The sequence below is a fragment of the Arvicola amphibius genome, chromosome 5, assembly GCF_903992535.2.
Source record: "Arvicola amphibius chromosome 5, mArvAmp1.2, whole genome shotgun sequence".
Taxonomy (NCBI): domain Eukaryota; kingdom Metazoa; phylum Chordata; class Mammalia; order Rodentia; family Cricetidae; genus Arvicola; species Arvicola amphibius.
The window spans coordinates 77376749-77394440 of record NC_052051.1 but is presented as its reverse complement, the minus strand read 5'-3'; the positions used below and the strand labels follow the sequence as shown (position 1 = coordinate 77394440).

At 37.8% G+C, this 17692-nt stretch overlaps 1 protein-coding gene across 1 annotated transcript in view; it reads right to left on the bottom strand.

The window, feature by feature from the left end:
* Positions 1-2957: 2957 nt before the first annotated feature.
* Positions 2958-17692, bottom strand: part of LOC119815270 (splicing factor 3B subunit 1-like) — a 171782-nt gene continuing 157047 nt past the window's right edge. Inside the window, 2 exon segments of the mRNA XM_042055147.1 lie at positions 2958-3209; positions 3212-3902. Coding sequence (XP_041911081.1) covers positions 3013-3209; positions 3212-3902 — 888 coding nt within the window. The 3' untranslated portion in view covers positions 2958-3012.

The following is a 17692-nucleotide window of genomic DNA, read 5'->3' as shown; positions in this document are numbered from 1 at the left end:
TTAATGGGGGAATGGGTGATAACCATTACACTTCTATGTAACTGTTATCCCTATGTTTACCAAGATCTATGTATTCTATTCAATATTAATTCCATTTAGTAGCAGGGCACCACGTATGTATAGATCTATTAGATTCACTGCAGAGATCTTTTCAGGATTCCTATGCTTCATTTTCTGGCTACCTTCTGAGGATGGTGAAATGATGCTCATGAGGACAATCAATGGTGAGGATGGGAACAAATAAAAAAAAAGGAAAGAAAGAAGGAAACTCAACCCTCTCCATTGTCTCTGAATATATAATGATGCCTCACTATGTAAGAAAATAGCAGTGTATTATGTACTGGGATAGAAATGGATACTAACATGATGTGAGATGAATTGTGCTTTTATGTTTCTATAAACCACTGTATACATTTATGGAGTTATATAAATGGTGTCAATACATTCAGCAACTGCTCTTCTTTTTGAGGCTCAGGTTGACCAGGGTTCCCCTTCAGAGAAAAATCATACCAACGTAAAACATTTTGTCAGGATTGTACCAAACTAAAAATCAGAGTGCTGAAGAGATAGTTACGTTTTTCCAATGAAAATAGTAAAATATAAAAGGTATTGAATTGTAACTGAGGTTCGAATGGACCATAACAAATCTTAGTAGCTGAAAGCTGATTCAAAATAAATGTAGGTAATTAACAGATTGGAGATCTGCAAGCAAAAGTAATTGGATTATCAATGGGTAATTTGTTTCCATGGAAGTTTTTGCTATCTGCACATCTGTAATATTTCACTTATCATTTTGTTTCCTAAAAGAATGTCCTCAAAACTCAGTTAATCCCCCATATGATCTTTATAATTAAGTTATTTTGAAGAGATGGGTACTGCATTTTTATCCTGAAACAACATCCAAAGCCCTCATTTTAATTACAAATGACACTTTACTTCCGCTGCCTTTATAATGGCTCTTTCAGAACAATATTGTTTTCTAGATCTCCAGGGATTGGAAGCCCAAGTTTAATAACTTTGATATATTCTAATATTGACCACTAATCTAGGTGTTGTTATGAGTCACAGCAATTAAACATTTCACATTTCAAATAGTCATTCACTGAATTCTAACTTTTTATCAGCTTTGAAATCAGGATAGGACCCTGGTTCTCACAGGTTGTTTTGTTCTCTATAGTGCATGTTAAACACTGTACACTTGTTCCTCTTTGAACAGTTAGCTGAATGAGGGCAGAATATGTAAAATTATTGTCAAATTAAATTACAAAAGCCACCTAAAATTCAATCAGCTATTGCTGAGAATGAATTGTAAGTATTATGACTAGCATACATAAGTAAAAGTTTATAAATTAATTTCCAGAGCTATTAAGAGTGAATCAAAAATAGTTACTTGTAAAAATTGTTGGGGTGATGGTATAGAACCTGTCATCACAGAAGTATAGGGGCTGAATCATAAGGATTACAAGTACTGGAGCAACCTGGTCTGTATAGTGAGATACATATTCAATTACACTCATGGATCCAAGATTTTAAGCAGATCATAAAGTCATATAGGACATGAACTGGAAGTAACCAGGCAAAGGAATAGAAACAAAAGGCATAGAAGGGGAAAAAGAAGATGAAATTTGATGTGGAGGCCGAAAATATGAGCCTATTTCCACCTTGTCTGAAGGCCAGAGAATTTTAGCTTGTTCAGAATTGTTTACAACAAATGTGGCTATACATGCTGACCTAGGGTGGGGTTACTTGGTCTTTGGGCATTAAGATGGCACATATAGGTATATGCATTCCATCCTGACAGATGGTCAGGATATGCAAGCATATCCTGTTCTTTTGTAACAGGAGATTTTACCTAGGAAGTGGGTGCCTTCAGGATATTTGGTCTAGGGTGGGTTCACTGCCTAAAGAACAGAATGCTAATGAATGGATTATTGGCTTGATGACTCAAAGCATTAAATCAATTAACTGTTCAAGTTGTCCTTTGTATCATGTTAAAGAAGTCTTTTGTTGCCTTCTTCCACCTTTTGTATTGGGGCATAAAAGTGTATGGAAAATTAAATGCGGATGATTTTAGTATTCAATGGAACCCCTCCTGAGACTATCTTATGTTTCTGTTATATTAGTTTTACTCAAGTCCTTTGTTCTCTTTACTATTTTTCGGATTTTTGTGCCTCTGCCCTGGTAAGTGGTATTTTTGTTGAGGCTAGTCCTCAACAATTTGTCCTAAGTATGTGATATACTTGTATGAAAAGAAAACTTTAAAAAATTTAATGTTATGTACAAGGAATATATGCCAGTTAAAGAAAAATAAACAACATATAATAGAGAGGCTAAAAATATACTCACACAAAGGGAGGAAGATGAAAGACCCAGATAAATCCAGATCCCTTAGCAGGAAGAGTAGAGCCAAAAATCTAGCAGGAAGAGTAGAGCCAAAAATCTAGCAGGAAGAGTAGAGCCAAAAATCTAGGTTAGCCTGTTCAGTGGCTCTGTTCCAGGAACTAGATGACCATGAAGTTAGATTATAATCTTGAGAATAATCTTGAGAAATGGGGAGTTACCCTCTTGTGATTATCACTGGTATTTTCAGAATTTTCCAATGACGCCCTCCCTAGCCCCTTTGGGTTGTGATTTCTTCCCCTAAAAACCCCTTCTCCCAGCTACTCGGGGTTGAACTCCTCTACCCCTGCTTGGGACATGAGTCTTGGCCCCAGCATACTGTTTCCTGTCAATAAGTCTCGTATGATTGCAGCAAGGACGGTCTCTCCTGAGTTCCTTGAGGGTCATGTTATCCCAAGCCTTGAGTGAGAGTCTCCCCACTCCAGGGGTCTTTCAAAAAGAGTCAGAGAAACAGAGAGACAGAAAGACAAAGAGACAGAGACACACAAACACACAGAGAAGAGAGCGAGAAAAAAAGAGAGAGGGAGAATATAAGAATTTGTTTTATAAATTTATATCAGACAGAAGCAAGTTTAAGGTGTGAAACAGCTGTGTATTAGACACAAGATAAAATTACAAGATATAGTCAAGTTCGTAACGAATATAGGTGTTCTTATCATCGTTGTAGATCCTTGGGTAATGTGCTATGAGAGCGTCCTGGGAGCCGATGTAGATGGAGTTGTAAATTTTCCAGTACACATCTCTGACTTTCCGAGCTGGGTGAAACAGACCCTGTAAGCAATAATACTGCAACATTCTGCATGGTCCAAAGCAACTCTCAGGCCCTCCAGAGCTCCCATGACGGCCTGGATTACGTGGGGCGATGTCTCAAACACATTCGGCCATACATAGTTCAGTAAGTGATTCAGAGAGTCTTCACAGCCAAAGCCATAGACACCAAGTGACATGTGTTGTACCACTGCGCTAGCTGTCTGCCTGTGCACAAGGTCCCTGTCCATCAGCGCATCCTCAAGGAGAGGCATCACTGCATAGATGTAGTCTTTCCCCATTTTGCCGATGTACTCAAACAAGAAGGACAGGGATTTCAGCACTCCGTTTTGAACGTTTAGTTCAGGAACTCTGTACTCATTCATTAAGGCAGGGAGCACTGTGAAGGGGGAGCATGTCTCAGCGACAATGGCAATGGCTACAGTGGTGCACACTCTGTTCTGCCTTTCCTGAACTTTGAGGTTGTTTAAAAGCGTAGCCAATACGTCATGAGGGCCGATGGCCTTTGCAATGTACCCAAAAGTGTTGACAGTAGCTCTCCGAATGGCCTTCTTGTGTGCTTTTAGGAGCTCTAAAAGTTCAAAGCAAATCCTCATCCACTCTCTTGCAGATACATATTCAGCTCCCCTGTCAGCAATGCGTCCAACGAGATCGATACAGTTCTCTTGTACTTTTTCATGCCTGTTCTTTAAAATGGGGGTATCTTGTAATTTTATCTTGTGTCTAATGCACAGCTGTTTCACACCTTAAACTTGCTTCTGTCTGATATAAACTTATAAAACATTGCAGATCAGTGTAGAGCTGGTCATAGAGGAAGGTAGAGATCAGTAGCATGATTTTGAAATAACCTTTGTTTTTGATGTTAAACAGTAAATGCCAGTAGTGACCAAGGACGCAGTGATTACACACGCTATACTGGAAGATTGACATTTTTTATTCATCTTTATGAAGATTTAGAATTCATTCCTTGTGTTTAAAGGGAATGTTTGAGAAATAAACATTCGTGTACAAAACAAAAAAAAAAAGAATTTGTTACTTTACCATAGGCCATTTAGCTTGATATGTGTATTATTGATTTGTAAAATGGCTCATAAGAGGCTTTACTATACAATAAGGTAACATATTAACAAATTATAGTAGGGAAATTTTACAACTCCATCTGGCTTATAACTGACCACCAAATATGTTTTTGCCTGGTGGTTAAGAAATTTTAAGATATTGAGACAAAGAGATAATTTCAAGAGACTCAGAGAGTTTGACCTGTTGTTATCTAAAAAAAAAATAGCTTATTCAATAGAAGACCCAATGAATGGTAATATAATATGTCTATTTTAACCAGATTTAAGGATAATTATCAACATCAAATAATTTAGTGTATCATCAGTGTCTCCAGCATTTCTTTCAAGGTATTATTATTATTATTATTATTATTATTATTATTATTATTTTATTACTTTAAAAAATACCAGTCCAAAATTCTTACTCTCTTCCCTCCTCCCACTCCCTCCACACACCTTCCCACCCCTCCCTGCTCCAATCCTAAGAGAAGGCAAAGCACCCTGCCCTGTGGAAAGTTCAAAGCCCTCCCTATTATATCTAAGTTGAGCAAGGTATACATCCAAAGAAAATAGGATCCCAAATAGTCAGTACATGCAGTAGAGACAAGTCCAGTGCCACTGTCAGTGGATCCTCAGTCTGCCTCAACTGTCAACCACATTCAGAGGGCGAGTTTGATCCCATGCTCGATCACTCCCAGTCCAGTTGGAATTGGTGAGCTTTCATTAGCTCAGGCAAACTCAGTGGGTGAACCCCTCATGGTCTTGATCTCTTTGCTCATATTTTCACTACTTCAGCTCTTCAACAGGAACTTGGAAGCTCAGTCCAGTGCTCCCATGTGGTTCTCTGCCTCTGTTTCCATCTGTTGTTGGACAAAGATTCTATGGTGATATTTAAGATGATCATCAGTCTGACTACAGGACAAGGTCACTTCAGGTACCCTCTCTTGTATTGCTTAGGGTCTTAGCTGGGGTCATCCTTGTGGATTCCTGGAAATTTTTCTAGGGCCAGGTTTCTTCCTAACCCCATAATGTCTTGTTCAATCAAGGTATTTCTTTCCTTGTTCTCATATCTGTCCTTCCTACATCTTGACTATTCCATTCCCTGAAATTCTCCTCAATCCTCCCCTTCTCCCCTTCATTCTACCTCCCTTTCCACACCCATGCTCCCAATTTTGTCAGGCGATCTTTCAATTCCCAGATGGGTCTATGTATGGTTTTCTTTGGGTTAACCTTATTACTTAGCTTCTCTAGGTTCATAAACTATAGGCCCAATGTCCTTTGTTTATGGCTAGAATCCACTTATGAGTGAGTACATACCTATTCATATTTTTTGGGTTTGAGTCACCTCACTCAGGATAGTGTTTTCTAATTTGTTCTATTTGCATGTAAAATGCAAGGTGCCATTGTTTTTTTTTTTTTTTCTTACCACTAGTGTACTCTCACACTTTCTTTATTCATTCTTCATCTGAGGAGCATCTGGCTATTACAAATAATACTGCTATGAACATAGTTGAATAAATGCTTTTGTAGTATGATTGAATATCTTTTGGGTATATTCCCAAGAGTGATATTGCTGGATCCTGATCTAGGTTGATTCCCAGTTTCTGAGAAATCGCTACACTGATTTCCAATTTGGTTACACAAGTTTGCATTCCCACCAGCAATAGATGAGTGTTTCCCTTACTCCACATCCTCTCCAGCATAAGCTATCATTGGTGTTTTTGATCTTAGCCATTCTGACAAGTGTAAGATTAGGTATCTCAGAGTTGTTTTGATTTCATTTTCCCTGATAGCTAAGGAAGTTGAACATGTCATTAATTATCTTCGGGCCACTTGAAATTCTTCTGTTGAGAATTTTCTGTTTAGTTCAGCACACCATTTTTTAATTAGGCTATTTAGAATTTTAATGTCTAATTTCTTGAGTTTTTTTTATATATTTTGGAGATTAGTCATTTGTCTCATATGGGGTGGGTGAAGACCTTGTTCCATTCAGTAGGCTGCCCTTTTGCTTTACTGACTGTGTCTTTTATCTTCCAGAAGCTTCTTAGTTTCAGGAGGTCCCATTTATTTATTGTTGCTTTTATTGTCTGTGCTACTGGAGTTCTACATAGGAAGTGGTCTCCTGTGCCCATGCATTAAAGGCTACTTGCCACTTTCTCCTCTATCAGGTACAGTGTGGTCGGTTTTATATTGAGGTCTTTAATCCATTTGGACTTGAGTTTTGTGTAAGGCAATAGATATGACTCTTTTTTCATTCTTATGCAGGTTGACATCCAGTTATGCCAGCACTATTTGGTGAATATGCTTTTTTTTTCCATTGTATAATTTTAGATTCTTTGTCAAAAATCAGGTGTTCATAGGTGTGTGGATTAATATCCATATTTTCAATTCAATTCCATTGGTCAACATCTCTGTTTTTATGCCAATACCAAGCTGTTTTGATTACTGTAGCTTCTGTAATAGAGCTTGATGTCAGGGATGGTAGTGCCTCTGAAAGTTCCTTTATTATATACAATTGTTTTGACCATCCTGGGTTTTTTTTTTCCATATGAAGTTGAATAGTGTTCTTTCAAGGTCTGTGAAGAATTGTGTTGGAATTTTGATGAGGATTGCATTGAATTATAGATTACTATTGGTAGGATTGCCATTTTTACTATGCTGATTTTACTTCCTATCCAAAAGCATGGGAGATCTTTCCATTTTCAGGTATCATCTTCAATTTCTTTCTTCAAAGACTTAAAGCTCTTTTACTTTTTTGTTAGTATTACCCCAAGATATTTTATGTTATTTGTGGTTATTGTGAAAGTTGATGTTTCTCTTATTTCCTTCCCAGCTTCTTTATGCTTTGTGTGTATGAGGGCTACTGATTTTTTTTGAGTTGATCTTGTATCTTGCCACTTCAATGAAGGTATTTATCAGCTATAGTAGTTCTCTGGTAGAGTTTTTGGGGTCACTTATGTACACTATCATATCATCTGCAAATAACAAATGTTTAACTTATTCCTTTCCAATTTGAATCCCCTTGATCTTTTTATGTTGTCTTATTGCTATTGCTAAACCTTCAAAAACTATGTTGAAGAGATATGGAGAGAGTCGACAGCTTTGTCTTGTTCATTATTTTAGTGGAATCACTTTGAGTTTCTCTCTATTTAATTTCATGTTGTCTGTTGGTGTGCTGTATATTGCTTTTATTATATTTAGGTATGATCCTTGTTTCCCTAATATCTCCAAGACCTTTATCATTAAGGCTGTTGGATTTTGTCAAATGCTTTTTTTCATCTAATAAAACAAACATATGGCTTTTTTGTTTCAGTTTATTTATTTGATGGATTACACTGATAGATTTTTTTTTTTTTTTTTTTTTTTTTGGTTTTTCGAGACAGGGTTTCTCTGCGGCTTTGGAGCCTGTCCTGGAACTAGCTCTTGTAGACCAGGCTGGTCTCGAACTCACAGAGATCCGCCTGCCTCTGCCTCCCGAGTGCTGGGATTAAAGGCGTTCGCCACCACTGCCCGGCTACACTGATAGATTTTTATACGTTGAGCCAGCCCTGCATTTCTGGGATGAAGGCTACTTGTTCATGATGGATGAATTTTTTATGTGTTTTTGGATTCTGTTTGCCAGTATTTTATTGAGAATTTTTGCATCCATGTTCATTAGTGAGAATGATCTGTAATTCTCTTTCTTGGTTGTGTCTTTGTGTGGTTTTGGTATAAGGTAACTTGTCCTAATAAAAAGAGTTTGGCTATGACCCTTCTGTTTCTATTTTGTGGAACACTTTGAGTAATATAGCTATTAGCTCTTCTTGAAAGTTCTGTTAGAACCTGGATGGTAGTGGTACATGCCTTTAATCTCAGGACTCGAGAGGCAGAGGCAGGCAGATTTCTGTGAGTTTGAAACCAGCCTGGCTACAAGAGCTAGTTCAAGGATAGGCATCAAAGCTAAAGAGAAACCTTGTCTCAAAAAAAAGTTCTGGTAGAATTTTGCACTAAAATCATCAGGCCCTGGGCTTTTTATTAATGACAGCTTCTATTTCCTCACAGCTTATAGGTCTATTTAAAATGTTCACCTGGTCTTGATTTAATTTTGATATATGGCATCTACCTTAAAAAATTGTCCATTTCTTTTACAGTTTCCAATTTCGTGAAGTACAGTTTTTTTTTTTTTAGTAAGAACTAATGATTCTCTGAATTTCCTCAGTGTGTGTTGTTAAGTTCCCCTTTTTTTCTGATTTTGTTCATTTGGATGTTCTCTCTCTGCTTTTTGATTAGTTTAGATAAGTGTTTGTCAATCCTGTTGATTTTCTCAAAGAACTAGTTCTTGTTTCATTGATTCTTTGTATTGGTTTCTGTGTTTCTATTTTGTTAATTTCAGCCTTCAATTTGATTATTTCCTGTCTTCTAGTCCTCCTAGGTGAATCTGCTTCATTTTTTTCTAGATCTTTCAAGTGTGCTGTTAAGTCACTAATGTGAGCTTTCTCCATTTTCTTTATGTGGGCACTTTCTGCTATGAACTTTTCTCTTAGTATTGCTGTCATAGTGTCCCATAGGTTTGGATATGTTGTGCCTTAATTTTTGTTGAATTCAAGGAAGACTTTAATTTTTTTTCTTTATTTCTTCCTTGACCCAGGGGTAGTTCAGTAGTTAACTGTTCAGTTTCCATGGGTTTGTAGGCTCTCTATTAGTAGTATTGTTAAATTCTAACTTTACTTCATGGTGATCTGATAAGACAAAGTGAGTTACTTCATTTTTTTCTTTTTTTTTTAATCTGTGGATGTGTGTTTTGTTACCAAGCATGTGATCAATTTTAAAGAAGGTTCCATAAGGTGCTGAGAAGAAGGTATATTCTTTTTTGTTTGGGTGGAATGTTCTATAGATGTCTGTTAAGTCCATTTGATTAATTACATCTGTTAGTTCTCTCATTTCTCTGTTAACTTTCTTTCTGGTTACCTGTCCATTGATGACAGAGGAGTATTAAAATCTCCTATTATTAGTGTGTGGAGTTTGATGTTTGATTTAAGTTTTAGTATTTTTTTTTTTTTTTACGTATGTGGGTGCTCTTGTATTAGGGACATAGATATTTAGGATTGAGACTTCATCTTGATAAATTGTTCCTGTTATGAGTATGAAATGTCCTTCTCCATCCATTCTGATTAATTTTAATTTGAAATCAATTTTGGTAGATATTAGGATTGGCACACCCGCTTGTTTCTTAGGTCCATTTGATTGGAAAACCTTTCCCTAACCCTATAATCTAAGGTAGTGTCTGTATTTGAGGTTGAGGTGTGTTTCTTGTAAACAGCAGAAGGCTAGATCCTGTTTTCGGATCCATTCTCTTAGCCTGTGTCTGTTTATAGGTGAATTGAGTCTACTGATATTAAGCAATATTAATGGACAGTGGTTTTTAACTCTGGTTATTTTTCGGTAGTAGTGTTGTGTGTTTCTCTTCTTTGGGTTATGTTGGCAGAGTATTATTAGTATTATCCATGTTATTGTGGGTGTAGTTAGCTTCCTTGGGTTGAGGTTTTCCTTCTAGTACTTTCTGTAAGGCTGGGTTTGAGGATACATATTGTTTAAATCTGTTTTTGTCCTGGAATATCTTGTTTTCTCCACTGATTGTAAATGAAAGTTGCATCTATGGTCTCTTAATGTCCATATCACATATATCCAGGACCTTCTGACTTTAATGATTTTCGTTGAGAAGTCAGTTATAATATTAATAGGTGTACATGTATATGTTACTTGAACATTTTTCTTTGCAGCTCTTACTATTTTTTCCTTATTTTGTATGTTTTGTGTTTTGATTATTATAAGGTGAGGGGATTTTTTTGGATCCAGTGTATTTGGTGTTCTATAAACTTCTTGTACCTTCATAAGGATATCCTTTTTTAGGTTGGGAAAGTTTTCTTCTATAATTTTGTTGAATATATTTTTTTTCCTTTTTCTGCCTCTATTATTCTTAGGTTTGGTCATTTGATGGTGTCCAAGATTTCCTGAATGTTTTGTGTTAAGAATTTGTTGGACTTAATGTTTTCTTTGACCAATGAGTCTATTTTCTCTATAGTATCTTCAGTGCCTGAGATTCTTTCCTCTATCTCTTGTATTCTGTTGGTTATACTTTTCTCTGTAGTTCCTGTTTGTTTACTCAGAGTTTCTATATCTAGAATTCCCTCAGATTGCATTGTCTTTATTATCTCTATTCCAGTCTTCATGTCTTAAACTGTTTCTTTCATCTGTTTGATTGTTTTATTTTTCTTGGTTTTCTTGGACTTCTTTGAGGAATTTACGAATTTCTTCTAATTTTTGTTTTTCTTCTCTTCCATTTTTTCTAAAGGGAGTTTTTCACTTCCTCTTATATGAAAAATAAAGTTAGGTTTAAAGTCTTTTTTTTTCTACTTCTTCTAAGTTAGGATGATCTAGTCTTTCTGTTGTCTGTCTGCTGGGTTTTGGTGTTACCATTGTTGCCTTTTAGGATGTTGGAGAAATTCTTACATTGGCACCTACCCATCTTTTCCTTCAGATGAGGCTAGCAGTGTCTTGGCTTCTTAGTCCAACCCTTGCTGTGGCTGTCTCTTAGGACACCTCAGTATTGGAGCAATCTGTATTTCAGGACTGCAGGGAGCTCACAGGCTCTTAGGTTTCCTCAGTATTGGAGTAATCTGTAGTTCAGAGTTTTTAGGAGCTAGCAGTTGAATAGGCAGGTTGAGGGCAGGGTAGATTGGGGGATAGCTTAGCTTCAGGAAAAACTGCCTGCTGGCTGGCTAGAAAAGCCCAGGGAGTTGGGGAGGGACCCCTGGGTTTTGTCCCATTTGGAAAGTCCTAGAGAGTGGGGCATCCAGCAGTCTGGCTCTGTGGCCACTGTCTCACCTCTTAGGTCCCCTGTGTATTGGGCAAGGTAATATTTTTTTTTTTCATTTTTGTTGTTGTAAATTATGCAAGATATTATTTAAGGCCAGATAGGCTTGGTTTAATTTTGGCAGTGTGTGTGTGTGTGTGTGTGTGTGTGTGTGTGTGTGTGCTTATATATTTACATGGACATGTTAGGGACTTTGCAATGTCCAAGGGGCAAAATAGATGTCATTCTCAAACCCTGTCCACTTGACAATTTCTTTGGCTGACTTGCCAGTGCATCCCAGGGATCTCTGACTCCCTGGTCATGTGAATGCAAATGAGGAGTCCCCACTACACCTAGATTTTTGTTTTGTCCAATCAATTTGGGAGACCAAAATTAGGTCTTCTTACCTGCAAAGCAAATACTTTACTGACTGGGAAATCTCTGTAGCTCAGATGACATTTTTGTTTTTGAAAGAAGGAATAATATTAATGGTAGTAGGTAATAGAAACTGGTTCGGCATTTTTAATAATGGGAACTTTGAAAACAAGCAGTTCTAATTCTTGTCCATGACCAGAAGCTGGGAGTTTCCTTTATTCTGTACTGGCCAGGGTTGAGAAATGTCAGAAGTATTTGTTACCCTGGTTCCTGTTTTTTTTTTTTTTTTTTTTTAATTAAAAATTTCTGCCTCCTCCCTGCCTCCTCCCCGCCTCCCATTTACCTTCCCCTCCCCCCTCCACTCCCCCTCCCTCTCCTGTCCAAAGAACAGTAGGGATTACCTGCCCTGTGGGAAGTCCAAGGTTCTCCGCACTCCATCCAGGTCTAGGAAGGTGAGCATCCAATCAGGCTAGGCCTCCCCAAAGCCAGTAAACGTAGTAGGATCAAAATCCAGTGCCATTCTCCTTGGCTTCTCAGCAGCCCTCATTGTCCGCCATGTTCAGGGAGACTGGTTTTAATCCGGGCTTTTTCAGTCCCAGTCCAGCTGGCCTTGGTGCGCTCCCATTAGATCAGCCCCACCATCTCGGTGGGTGGGTGCACCCCTCGCATTCCTGACTTCCTTGCTCATGTTCTCCCACCTTCTACACCTCATTTGGACCTAGGGAGCTCAGTCCGGTGCTCCAATGTGGGGCTCTGTCTCTGACTCCATCCATCGCCAGGTGAAGGTTCTATGGTGATATACAAGATATGCATCAGTATGGCTAGAGGATAGGGCCATTTCTGGCTCCCTCTCCTCAGCTGCCCAAGGAACTAGCTGGGGGCATCTCCCTGGACACCTGGGAACCCCTCTAGAGTCAAGTCTCTTGACAACTCTAAAAAGACTCCCTTAATTAAGATATATGCTTCCCTGCTTCCATGTCCACCCTTCCTATATCCCAACCATCTCATTCACCCAAGCTCTCCCTATCCTCCCCTTCTCACTTTTCTCTCCCCATCTCTCCTTATCCCCATCCAACCCCACCCCCAAGTTCCCATTTTTTGCCTGGCAATCTTGTCTACTTCCAATATCCAGGAGGATAACTATGTTTTACTTTGGGTTCATCTTCTTATTTAGCTTCTTTAGGATCACGAATTATAGGCTTGATGTCCTTTAATTATGGCTAGAAACCGATTATGAGTGAGTACATCCCATGTTCATCTTTTTGGGTCTGGGTTACCTCACTCAAATAGTGTTTTCTATTTCCATCCATTTGCGTGCAAAATTCAAGATGTCATTGTTTGTTACTGCTGAGTAGTAATCTAATGTGTATATATTTCACATTTTCTTCATCCATTCTTCCATTGAAGGGCATCTAGGTTGTTTCCAGGTTCTGGCTATTACAAATAATGCTGTTATGGACAGTTGAACAAATGCTTTTCTAATATGATAGGGCATCTCTTGGGTATATTCCCAAGAGTGGAATTGCTGGGTCCTGGGGTAGGTTAATCCTGAATTTCCTGAGAAACTGCCATACTGCTTTCCAAAGTGGTTGCACAAGTTTGCATTCCCGCCAGCAGTGGATGCGTGTACCCCTTACTCCACAACCTCTCCAGCAAAGGCTATCATTGGTGTTTTTGATTTTAGCCAATCTGACAGGTGTAAGGTGGTATCTCAAAGTTGTTTTGATTTGCCTTTCCCTGATCGCTAATGGGGTTGAGCATGACCTTAAGTGTCTTTTGGCCATTTGAAATTCTTCTGTTGAGAATTCTCTGTTCAGTTCAGTGCCCCATTTTTTAATTGGGTTAATTAGTATAAAAAAGTCTAGTCTCTTGAGTTCCTTATATATTTTGGAGATCAGACCTTTGTCTGTGGTGGGGTTGGTGAAGATCTTATCCCAATCAGCTGTCCACTCTCTCCTTATCTCTTCAATATAGTGCTTGAAGTTCTAGCAATTGCAATAAGACAACATAAGGGGATCAAGGGGATTTGAATTGGAAAGGAAGAAGTTAAACTTTCATTATTTGCAGATGATATGATAGTGTACAAAAGCGACCCCAAAACTCCACCAAAGAACTCCTACAGCTGATAAACTCCTTTAGTAATGTGGCAGGATACAAGATCAACTCCAAAAAATCAGTTGCCCTCTTATACACAAAGGATAAGGAAGCAGAGAGGGAAATCAGAGAAGTATCACCTTTCACTATAGCCTCAAATAGCATAAAATATCTTGGGGTAACTCTAACCAAGGAGGTGAAAGATCTATTTGACAATAACTTTAAGTCTTTGAAGGAAGAAATTGAAGAGGATGCCAGAAAATGGAAGGATCTCCCTTGCTCTTGGATTGGGAGGATCAACATAGTAAAAATGGCAGTTCTACCAAAGGTAATCTATAGATTCAATGCAATCCCCATCAAGGTCCCCTCAAAATTCTTCACAGATCTTGAGAGGACAATAATCAACTTTATATGGAAAAACAAGAAACCCATGATAGCCAAAACAATCTTATACAATAAAGGAACTTCTGAAGGCATTACCATCCCTGACTTCAAACTCTATTACAGAGCTACAGTATTGAAAACAGCTTGGTACTGGCATAAAAACAGAGAAGTCGACCAATGGAATCAAATAAAAGACCCGGATCTTAACCCACAAACCAATGAACACCTGATTTTTGATAAAGGAGCCAAATGTACACAATGGAAGAAAGAAGGCATCTTCAACAAATGGTGCTGGCATAACTGGATGTCAACGTGTAGAAGAATGAAAGTAGATCCATATCTATCACCATGTACAAAACTCAAGTCCAAATGGATTGAAGACCTCAATATCAATCTGAACACACTGAACCTGATAGTGGAGAAAGTGGGAAGTACTCTACAACATATGGGCACAGGAGACTGCTTCCTACGCATAACCCCAGCAGCACAGACATTAAGGGCAACATTGAATAAATGGGACCTCCTGAAGCTGAGCAGCTTCTGTAAAGCAATGGTTCCTGGTTTTGTTAAAGAGGCACCACTGACTGGAAATTGTGCTTGAAGATATGTGATTACAGGCAGCATAGGCAAGCTAGTTCTTTCTCCTAGGTATTGCAGTCTAGTAAAACCTTCTTCAGTTTTATTTTCACAGTGAGAACTTTTACTGGTAATCCATTGTTGGGATCCACATTTGCTTTACAAGATCTCTCTTTTTCTCTCCCTCTCTCTGCCTCTTACACCTATGGAATTATACTAAACTCCTTTCTAGAAACACACTCTGCCTTTTGTGGGTACTTCATTGTCAGGGTTCTCAGGCAGAGGACCCAGAAACCACTGATTCTGAAATGTCCTAATATCTACTGAAGTTTTTCTAGGTAGTCACTCTCCATTGCTCATAGCCACAATGACTTACTTGAGACAAGAAATATCCTATCACTTCGAGGACCCTCATACTTCACTATTATCAATAGCAACCTTTACCATATCTTCTGGAATCTAGAGAGACAATTTATTTAGCTTACATTTTATTTCTATTTTTTATTTTTATTTGTTAACTTACATTTTCATTAATACAATAATGATTGTGCATATTTTAAATGAAACATAATTTTTAAAATATGTAGATAACTTGCATATTGTTCAAATTTTGGTACTCAGCATTTCCTTCACATTAACTATTTACTTTTTTCTTATTGTTTAACATTTAAAAGTGGTTTTGTAGTTCCAGATTTCCACTCATGCCTGAAGTGTTTGTTAGGATAAAAAAGCAGAGATTCATAGGGCCAGATGAGGTTAAATCTACCCTGTGCATTTAAAGAAAAATCTGTACATTTAAAAAATTACAATAAAATGAGGACATTTGGGTGTTACTAATTGTTCTACAAATTCTGTTGGGATTTTCAAGTCAAATACTTCTCTGTTTTTTAGAAGGTGTTTTTTCTTAAGTGTGGCAGGAGAAAGAGTACAGAAATTTAGGACATTTGTGGCTCTTTCAGAGAACCTGTGTCCTGTGCCTTGTAGCGAGGAGCTGCAGGCCATTTCCCGTCGCCCGGCTCCTGGCCACCAGGCTCCTGCATGGCTAGCTTTACACCCGAAATAATTACACGGAGACTGTATTCTTTTAAATACTGCCTGGCCCATTAGGTTCAGCCTCTTACTCACATCTTGACTAACCCATATCTAATAATGTATGTAACACCATGAGCGGTGTCTTACTGGGAAAGATTCAGCATGTCTGACCTTGTGGCTGGCTTCATCGCATCTCTCTCCCTGAGGAGAGGCACAGCAGTCTACTAACTTAGGAGAGGCATGGCATCTGACTGAGCCATCTACCTCACTTCCTTCTTCCTGTTCTGTCTACTCCACCTATCTAAATCTTTCCCTATTAAAATGCCAAGGCAGTTTGTTTATTAGCCAATGAGAATCCTCCATCAGTGCCTAGTATCCACATAAAGACATTCAACCAAATGTCATTCCAGTTTTCTCTATTCATCTGGTACCAGACATGCACTTGGTATGCTTATATACATGCTTGCACTCACACATTTACATGAAATAAAATGGATCTCAAAAGGATCTCAAATTGGATCTCAACATTTTATGTTAATATTTTCTCTTAATTCTCTCCTAGTTTTCTACATGTTAGAGAAATAAATATGAAGTTAGAGCTGTAAGGATGTTTTGTGCCAGGTATTGGAACAGTGGATTGAACCAAGTATGAGGGTTCCCAAAATACTAAGTGAAACTTTTGAATGGAGTCATTGACTCCATTTGTTTGAATTGAGTGGAGAAAAAGGGACAGAGATCACACTCTTAAGAAATAAATAAGACAGCATGCCCTGCTTCTGCTATTTTCTTCTAAGATAAAACTATTCTTGATTTAATAATACTAAAGACAGTTAAGAGTACAGGATTGTGAGTAAGGTCACAAAGTAGTCAGCAAAGTATCTGTAAACCAGGTTGGAGGCCATAATATTTATTTCTGATAATTAATAAGGACACAAGAATCAAAATAAAAAGTTGGATTTTTTCTCTTGATTATTTTATAAAAAACTGATTTTTATTGAGCTCTACATTTTTCTCTGCTCCCCCCCTTGCCTCTTTCCTTCCCTTGAGCCCTCCCCCAGGTTACCGTGCTCCCAATTTATTCAGGAGATTTTGACATTTCTACTTCCCATGTAGATTAGATTTATGTATGTTTCTCTTAAGGTCCTCATTGTTGTCTAGGTTCTCTGGGATTGTGATTTGTGGACTGGTTTTCTTTGCTTTATGTTTAAAAAAACCACTTATGAGTGAGTACATGTGATAATTTTCTTTCTTAGTCTAGGTTACCTCATTCAAAATGATGTTTTCTCGCTCCATTCATTTTCCTGTAAAATTCAAGATTTCGTTATTTTTTTCTGCTGTATAGTACTCCATCATGTAAATGTACCACATTTTCATTATCCATTCTTTGGTAAAGGGACATTTAGGTTGTTTCCAGGTTCTAGCTATAACAAATAATGCTGCTATGAACATAGTTGAGCACATGTCTTTGTGGCACGATTGAGCATCCTTTGGATATATACCCAAAAGTGATATTACTGGGTCTTGAGGAAGGTTGTTTCTTAATTTTCTGAGAAATAGCCATGCCACACTGACATCCAAAAGGGCTTTGCCAGCTTGCATTCCCACCAGCAATGTGGAAGTATTCCCTTTACCCCAAAACCTCTCCAGCATAATTTATCATTGTTTTTTATCTTGACTAGTCTTACAGATGTAAGATGGAATGTCAGAGTTGTTTTGATTTGCATTTCTCTGATGACTAAGGATATGAAGCATTTCCTTAAGTGTCTTTCAGCCATTTTAGATTCCTCTGTTGAGAGTTCTCTGTTTAGGTCTATACTCCATTTTTTATTGGATTATTTGTTCTTTTGATGACAAATTTTGTGAGTTCTTTGTATATTTTGGAGATCTGGCATCTGTCTGATAATGGAGTTAGTGAAGAACTTTTCTCATTCTATAGGCTGTCATTTTGTCTTGTTGATTCAATGCAATGTTCATCAAAATCCCAACAAAATTTTTCACAAACCTAAATAAACAGTACTCAACTTCATATGAAAAAGCAAAAATCCCAGGATAGCCAACACAATCTTGTACAATAAAAGAACTTCTGAAGGCATCACAATTCCCAATTTCAAACTCTACTATAGAGCCATAGTACTGAAAACAGCCTGGTATTGGCATAAGAACAGACAAAAAT